This window comes from Eurosta solidaginis, chromosome 2 (genome assembly GCF_040869045.1).
Source record: "Eurosta solidaginis isolate ZX-2024a chromosome 2, ASM4086904v1, whole genome shotgun sequence".
Taxonomy (NCBI): domain Eukaryota; kingdom Metazoa; phylum Arthropoda; class Insecta; order Diptera; family Tephritidae; genus Eurosta; species Eurosta solidaginis.
In genome coordinates this window covers 46,548,679-46,558,040 of record NC_090320.1, presented here as the reverse complement: position 1 = coordinate 46,558,040, position 9,362 = coordinate 46,548,679, and the positions used below count along the sequence as shown (strand labels likewise).

General features: G+C 34.8%; 1 protein-coding gene across 1 annotated transcript; it reads right to left on the bottom strand.

Annotated features, from left to right (window-relative positions):
* Window positions 1-774: 774 nt before the first annotated feature.
* Window positions 775-1,891, bottom strand: LOC137241502 (uncharacterized). Its single transcript, XM_067769104.1, has one exon. The coding sequence runs from the start codon at window positions 1,889-1,891 to the stop codon at window positions 872-874; it is 1,020 nt and encodes a 339-aa protein (XP_067625205.1). The 3' UTR covers window positions 775-871.
* Window positions 1,892-9,362: the final 7,471 nt, after the last annotated feature.

The window sequence follows — 9,362 nt, the reverse complement described above, 5'->3', positions numbered from 1 at the left end:
GAGAGAAAATAAAAATACACGTGTATCGGCGATTTTCATGTACACGTCAGAACTTTTTTTTAAGTATAAAGCTCGTAGTGTCCGGCTGTCCGCCTGTGTGAAAGACTTTGGATCAATTTTTAACCCTTTTTCCGTGATCCAATCGAGCTGAATTTTTGCAGGCAGACTCGTGGGAATGTCTATATAACGCCAATTAAAAAAAATAGATTTTTATCAAATCTCAGATTTTCCTGCATTAAAAAAAATTTTTTTTCTTTTTTCGGCATAACTTGAAGGGACTCCAACTTTTTAAACTACTAAGGCGTTCCGAAAAAAAAATGATTTTCGACCCATCCTACTCCATATATTTGTAGTTTATCAATAGCAACTTTCTAACACTAAACTGTTTATGGCGGACAGACGGACACTACGAGCTTTATACTTTATACATAAAAAAAATTCTGACGTGTACATGAAAATCGCCGATACACGTGTATTTTTATTTTCTCTTCCCTTTCTGAAAAAGTATATTTGGTTCAGAGAACAGAGAGCACAGAACTAGAACTCGTTTTTGTAACGCAGTGTTATAAAGACGATGCTCAGTATGGGAAAGCTTACTAAAGCCGCGGCAAAAATTTTATGTGAATTTGCTAGTTAGAAGAAGAAGAAGCAGCAACTATTCTGTTGCAGTTTTTGAGTATTTACTACTTTGGAATTTAAAATAATAAGAGAAACAGTTTTTTTTATACATTTTATTGTATTTTTATTTTATTTTTAAAAATAATATAACTATTTCATACTTAAATGGAGAATATTTACAAAATTATAATAAATAAATACAGTTTTCATATTCAACTCGTCCCATGCAAAAAAACAAAAAAACATGTTTAAATTACTTTCCCAATAGATAATCGATCGAAAAGCAGCTCGCTTTCGCTGGTCCTACAAGAGTAGGTGACGCTGATGCAACAAATGTGCGCATTTGCCATTGTATCTTTCCCACGCTTGCATTGTATTTCCACTCACCAAACACTGGCACCGCATGCGTATCTTCCAAGCCGACGACATCGATTTCGGCCTCCTCCGTCTCCGCTGCCACATCAATATTATCATTGCATCGCTGCGCTACGCTACTCATTGCCATTAAACGCATCAAAACAGCACTAACACGCAACTTTTGCTCCATCTGCTGCATCATCCGTTGTTCGAGTTCTTTGCATTGCTCTTCAGCGGCAACTTGTTCCAACTTCTTAAGGCGACGACTCATGCGACAAGCGATCGTATTTTTATTACGCAGCTCCTGCTCTTTGGCTGTACGTTGCTTTTTTGGAAATTCACGTACCATATTGCTATGAAAAGTGCAAATATCGGAGAGCTTATCTTTGCTAATGCTTGATAATGCAGCGACGTTGGTTAATTTTAATGTGACTATTGGTTGATTGGTGGGTTTTAGCATTAGTTTTAACTTTTTGGCGTTATTTTGTGCGTTATCCACATTTTGGTTCAATTGGCTGCTGTCAATCGTCTTTATTCTTAAACTTGCTCCCGTTGGCGTTGGCATCATATGCTGTTGATCACGCGATTGACTTGCTTGTAATGAAAAATTGTCTGGCTGTGGCTTTTCAGGCATCAAATCAATACCACTATCATCGCTGGGACTTGATCTGTATTCACTTTCGGATGTTAAGCGCGCTCTTTTATACATTGATATGGCATTATCGTGTATGCCGATGTAGTCTGTGGAGCTGTTGGATAGCGGGGAAAGCCGCTCAGTGTCGTTGAAAGGTGAATTTCGCAAAACCATATTTTCGTGATAAGGCGGAAGTACGAGACCACTTTGACCATAAGTGTGCCTATATCCAAAGTGGTTACTAGAAATCATTGCTGCTGCTCGTTTCACTGAGAGATCCATTTGTTATTTGGTGGTTAATGTCCTTTCGCTGTGTTGTGTTTCAATGAACTGATGATTTCAAAACTTGCAACTTTGCTTTTATAGACTAAATAATTTGTTGCATCAAATACAATAACAAAACAATCAGTTTATTTTTGAGAGTTTGTTTTGTCAACAACCCTATTAAGGTTGTTATTGTTTTGCTGCGCCGTGTCTTAGGTAAAGGATGGTGCGCATGCGCCTGCTAGGTAAGCTCAGGTATTATATTGATCAGTGTTGTTTACATTATTCTAGCGTTGTTTTTGTTTACGTCATAGGTTTTTTGGGCTGATATTTATATATTTTGCAAGCTATCGCTTATCCAATTTTAAGGCGATACAGCAGGTCAAAATAACCTTGATCCACTTGTGCGGTACAGACAGGATATGTGGATTGCGCATAGTCTGTTGACTAGTTGCCTGGTCTTCGACAAGATACATACATATGTGATGATGCAATTGTTATAATAAACCGCGCGTTTTGATCAAACCCCCACACAGCTGCTTAGTAAGTTAATTCCGGTGAACAATCAGAATTATAAACTGAACTCTGCTGTATGGTGAAACTTTATCTGCATATTACCGGTAATACGTTTATATATTGGAGTAGTCTTTTTTGTGATCACTAGTGATACACTGTCTTTTAGAGAACAGTTTTTGTAATGATCACTGATGATACACTGGTCGTCAGCATGTTAACCGCCGATATCAAGATTGTTATCAATACACAAGTAGTTGTCTCTTAAAATTATCAAATCCATTTTTTTACATTTGTATGAGATCGTTTTCTTGTCTGGCTGACAATTTCAATGAAAAATGACGAATGTTCAGATCAGATCCCCACGGCAATACAATAAGATCAAAAGAATTTCTCCAGATGTGGCATACATTCAGATATTTAAAAAAGCTGACAGATCGGGGGATGCTTGGAATCTCATTTCAAGTTTTTGTCATCCCAGTGATCTATTCCTATAAACTGTATTCGATTTCCAAGAGAGTTTCCCACGCAACTAAAAAATATCGGGAAATATATGATTTCGCTCTCTCTATTCCTTTTTTCCTTCGCTTTTCTTTTTAGTTTCCTTTTCCATCCCCAGACCTGAATTTGAGTTCTAGGAGAATACCGAAAAAATCGCATTCAAGACACTTCATTCTGCTTCAATATCGCGCGTGACAGTAAGTGCTCCACCATTTCCTGCGCCTCTAGAAGTCTTGTTGTGCAATCTCATCAGTGCTTCATTAACTCTAATTGGTCATGTCTAGCTACTCACCGCAGCTCCACTGAATTCACCACTTTTATCCGTTTTAAGAACAACTCTATATTAGGGGGACTCATTTAACATTATAAATGTCTTATAAAGTGTGTAAACGTATAAATTTATTTAGTGCGTAAACGAACTGTCAAATTTTGTAGGAAAAATCATTTACACAATTTATATAAATTTACGCGCACATTTCATGGTGTAAACGCGGTAAACTCAAAGAAATGCAACCCTGCAAACATAACAGCCGTCATTTTCATAAGAAATCTCCAACGTCATCAGCAAGTCATTTACAAGAATATCTTAGTAAAGACGTTTCGGTTTTGATTTTCCACTTAATCTAGGCATTTTTTAATTTGTATAATAATCACAATTTCTTTTTTGGCAATAATACAGCTGACGACTGTTAAGTTTATCAAGAATATTACTAGGTGCGTTCATATAACAGCATGTATAAATGGATATAAACTTACACCTTATAAATGTATATGCTTTAATGAGTCCCCCTATTGTTTTTCATTGTATGATGATAGATTTTCTTTGAAACCCTACGTTAGGTAAGGTTTAACTGACCGGTTTATGAGAACCTCACATAGACTGGATGAGTACATAGAGCGTTAACAGCAGTTAAAAAACTAAAGTACTGTAAAAGCTTCCAAGAACCGTTCGCTTTTTTTATCTCATGTTGTGAGATGCGATCGTTGATGAGTTCTAGAGGTACAAATACCTCTTTCACCTCTGCGACCTCAAGATCCAATCTACGCCGGGCTAACTCAACAACTATTGTATTGCGCGGTATGTTATTATAAGGCCTGGAAGCCTGCGACCTTTGTGTAGATCTATTGTGGATAACCCTATCTGTTACTTACTATCGGCACCGAAATCAGTAAAATGTCATGCCGACTCGCCAGACTTATCGCCCACTCACTACACTCGCCGACACAAGAGTCCCATGGTCTACTACACTAACGGAAAAAATCACTACATTTTACCGGTATGTATCCAGTAATGCGACCGCCGTGGTGTGTTGGTAGCATGCGCCGCCTAGCACACCGAAGATCCTGGGTTCTGTCCCCGTGCAAAGCAACATTAAAAAATTAGAAACAACTTTTTCAAGTTGACAATCTTCCTGAATGTATTTTTGCCATGAAAAGCTTGTCATCCGTCCTGCAGTTGCGGTTCGGAGTCGGCGTAAAACATGCATGTTGGTCCAATCGCGCCAATTTGTAGGAAAAATTAAAAGGAGCACGACGAAAAATGGAATTGAAGCTCTTCTGAAGTATATCGCTCATTATATTATTATTTTTTTTAATGGTTCAGATGCCTCCTCGACCACGAAAGCCTCGGATTGAAGCACAATCGCTCAGTCCAACGTTTAGATATGGGAGTGTTGCAAATACTCTACCTTATATTCGTCTGTAAAGACAGAAATGTCGACTCCGTGAGTGAATGTTACATCTTTCCGACTCTTAGGCACGGTTTTTCAGTACAAGTTCAACTCAGTTTGTCAGTTAAACTACGCTTAAACTTACTCTGCAGTTTTCCAGTATACTTTAACTGAAGTTTAAGCTGAGCTTAAGCGGCCGATCTGGCAGGGTTAAACTCTAGTTAACATATCAGTGTTCGAAATGGCGTCGAATATACCCAATACCATTAGAGCTCATGTTGATAACTAGGCATACTTCTAAAATCTTAAGAGTTGTTTCGAAACAGTGGCTCAACTCGAATATCATAGCGTACTCTGCAAAAGAGGAAATTTTTTATAAAGCAAAAAAATGCTATTACTTAAGTTGAAAAAATTTAATTCCCAACTTGTGGTTCTCTAACTGGACTCAAATGTAAGTTTCCATACTACAGTATGGAGAAAGAAGTTGGATATCAACTCGAGAACTATATGGTTTAAGAATAACTAAATAATGATGTTGGATATCACTTCCGGAACTAGATATATATTTCGCTGGATAATTTTTTTCCATGTTTGTTGGGTAAACAAAATCCAGCTGTTGCCGTATCTACAAATTATCTAGATAATAAAAAAAAAACAATGTTGCCGTACAAAAAAAGCCTACTCCAAAGGCGGCCTTAAACTGTGACTGAAAAACTGCTCAGTAGTTTGATTACTCCAAGCAAATTTGACTAGAGTTTAAGCAAACTTAGTTTAAACTTAGCTTAGCCAACTACTGAAAAACCTTACTTGTAGTGAAGTGTTTCAAATTTTTTGTGTCGATGGCTGTCAATGGATGCATGTGGACCATTATGTTGTTGTATAGGATTTATTAACATTGAGAAGGATGTGCCCTTGAGATGCTGTTTTCTTGATAAAGAGATCGAACGGTGGCATATTTCCAACTCAACTCGTTTCCACCAAAGCAGTGCTCTGCACGTTAAGATCAGGCGTATAAGCACATTGTACATCCATAACGTGAATTCTAGTCTCAGACTCAACTTTTAGCTTAGCATTCTTTGCAGGCATATATTATCCCGTAAGCTCGTTCGGCTGTATGATACCTACGTGTTAAGCCACCAACTCAGCTCAGTTACTCGATCAAATAATCAAGGATCAGTCCAAGCGGTTCTCAAACAATTTTGCGTTCCAAATGATTCCTTTTTTTCTGTTCGAACTACAAAGCTTGAATGCTGCGTATATTTTGTGAAGAGAAAGAGCAGACGAAGTGAAATAATTTATTCTTAAGCCACTTGCTGTGAAGAACAAACTGATAAAGTATCAAAGGACTTCCAAAAAACGATAAAGATAAGAAGCCGCAAAATATGTTTATCAAAACAAACCACACAAAAATATAAACAAGGATAATTGAATAAAGAACAAAGTAAACAATTCCATACACATCCGCACTCTGACTTTCATACACACACACACACACACGTACATATGCAGGATCCCATGATCGGTGCGCCGCCGCATTGACCTTGGAAAATGCAAATAAACAAAACAATTAAATTTGTATTAAAATTATTTGCAACGAGATAGTGAACGGGTTGTAGGTGTTTTTTTGCAAAAGTTGCAAAAACAAGTGAAATTTATAAGAACGTAAACAAAAACATTCAAAAATATTCAAATTTTACATAGCTGTCAATATGTTGGAAAATTTTTGAAAATTCAAACTGAACTGTTAGTGATAAACTTAAAAAACTAAAATTAAGGGTTTGGCGATAGTTTTATACGAAATATTTTAAAAGATTTGAAATACCTTGTCTTAGGACATTTAGGCATAACGCATGACTTTATAACTACCCTCTCGGAATTTTCAGGTGTTGTAGAAGTCTGCCTCATTTGTCAGATATTTTATTATCACAACTGAAACTCAAAGTTTATAGTGTTTTATTTTAAGTCACAGCTATATATACATACATATGTTTGTAAAAACAGTTGTATCATCAGTGCAGCTTGCATTACTAAATATCAGGTGCGGACAATGCGCAATTGTCCAATATCCACATTAAGCGACATCTCAAGCCAAACAAATAAATGAAAGTTATTTTTACCTGTTGCATCCCCCAAGAAGTGGGCTCGCGCCAGCTTACAATAAATGTAAACAACAAGGATCAATACATTATTACCTGTGTGAAACAAAAGATGCTTGCCTACGTAGGCGCATGCGCAGCATCCTTTACCTAAGACACCGCGCATCAAAACAATAACAACCTTAATAGGGTTGTTGACAAAACAAACTCTCAAAAATAAACTGATTGTTTTGTTATTGTATTTGATGCAACAAATTATTAATTTAGTCTATAAAAGCAAAGTTGCAAGTTTTGAAATCATCAGTTCATTGAAACACAACACAGCGAAAGGACATTAACCACCAAATAACAAATGGATCTCTCAATGAAACGAGCAGCAGCAATGATTTCTAGTAACCAGTTTGGATATAGGCACACTTATGGTCAAAGTGGTCTCGTACTTCCGCCTTATCACGAAAATATGGTTTTGCGAAATTCACCTTTCAACGATACTGAGCGGCTTTCCCCGCTATCCAACAGCTCCCCAGACTACATCGGCATACACGATAATGCCATATCAATGTATAAAAGAGCGCGCTTAACATCCGAAAGTGAATACAGATCAAGTCCCAGCGATGATAGTGGTATTGATTTGATGCCTGAAAAGCCACAGCCAGACAATTTTTCATTACAAGCAAGTCAATGGCGTGATCAACAGCATATGATGCCAACACCAACGGGAGCAAGTTTAAGAATAAAGACGATTGACAGCAGCCAATTAAACCAAAATGTGGATAACGCACAAAATAACGCCAAAAAGTTAAAACTAATGCTAAAACCCACCAATCAACCAATCGTCACATTAAAATTAACAAACGTCGCTGCATTATCGCGCATTAGCAAAGATAAGCTCTCCGATATTTGCACTTTTCATAGCAATATGGTACGTGAATTTCCAAAAAAGCAACGCACAGCCAAAGAGCAGGAGCTGCGTAATAAAAATACGATCGCTTGTCGCATGAGTCGTCGCCTTAAGAAGTTGGAGCAAGTTGCCGCTGAAGAACAATGCAAAGAGCTCGAACAACGGATGATGCAGCAGATGGAGCAAAAGTTGCGTGCTAGTGCATTTTTGACGCGTTTAATGGAGATGAGTAGCGTAACGCAGCAGCGATACAATGATAATGCTGTTGCGGCAGCAGAGACGGCGGAGGCCGAAATCGATGTCGTCGGCTTGGATGATACGCATGCGGTGCCAGTGTTTGGTGAGTGGAAATACAATGCAAGCGTAGGAAAGATACAATGGCAAATGCGCACATTTGTTGCATCAGCGTCACCTACTCTTGTAAGACCAGCGAAGCCGAGCTGATTTTCGATCGATTATCTATTGGGCAGCTTATCTTAAAATGTTTTGCTTAAGTTTAATGAGTTGCTAATGTATATTTTATTTATTTAATATTATTTTGTAAATATTTTCAAATAAGTTTTAAGTATGAATTACTAGTAACATTTTTTTATATTAAAAACAAAATTAAATAAAATATGTTTAAAAAATACATATTATTTATTATTTCAATTTTCATTATTAGTTGAAGCCAGTGTAAAAAATAAAATTCTATGCCACAACTTTAGGAAGGTTTTCAGCATTTTCAGAAACTATTCAAATCAAATGAAACATTTTTAAATCAAATTTAACTTTTTTCAAATCAAATAAAACTTCTTGTAAATCAAAAAGACTGTTTTCAAATCAAATTAAACTTTTTTCAAAACAAATTAAACTTTTTCTAAATCAAATTAAACTTTTTTTCAAATAAATTGAAGTTATTTTCGTTTCATTTCAAATGAGATTTTTTTTAAATAAAATTAAACTGTTTTCAAATCACATTAAACTTTTTTCAAATCAAATTAAACTTTTTTTAAAAATCAAATGAATTTTCTCTTAAGTAAAATGTATGTTTTTCAAATCAAATATGACTTTTTCAAATCATATGCAACTTTTTTTAAATCAAATTAAACTTTTATTATATAAAATTATACTTTTTTCAAATCCATCAAAACTTTTCTCAAATCTAATTAAACTTTTTTCAAATCAAGTCTTTTTTAAAGCAAATGAAACTTTATTCAAGTCAGATTAACCTTTTCTCAAATCGAAATATACTTATTTCAAATCAAGTTAAACTTTCTTTAAATCAGATTAAAATTTTTTAAATCAAATGAAAATTTTTTAAATCAAATTAAGCTTTTTTCAAATGAAACTAACTTTTTTCAAATCAATTTAAACTTTTTTTAAAAATGAAATTTCTCTTAAATCAAATTTATCTTTTTCAAATCAAATATAACTTTTTTCAAGTCATATGAAACTTCTTTCAAATCAAATAAAACTTTTTTCATATCAAATGAAACTTCTTTTATAAAAAATTAAAATCTTTTCAAATCAATCAAAACTTTTGTTAAATCTTATGAAAAATTTTGTAAATCAAAATTTTTTTAAATCAAATGAAACTGTTTTCAAATCCATTTAAACTTTTTTCAAATCAAATAAAACGTTTTTTATAAATCAAGTGAAACTGTTTTTAAATCAAATTAAAATTTTTTAAAATCAAATGAACCTTTTTAAAATCAAATGAAAATTTTTTAAAAATCAAATTACATTTTTTTAACAAAAGAATTTCAAATCGAAATGAACTCTTTTCTAATCAATTGAAACTTTCTTTAAACCAAATCAATTTTTTT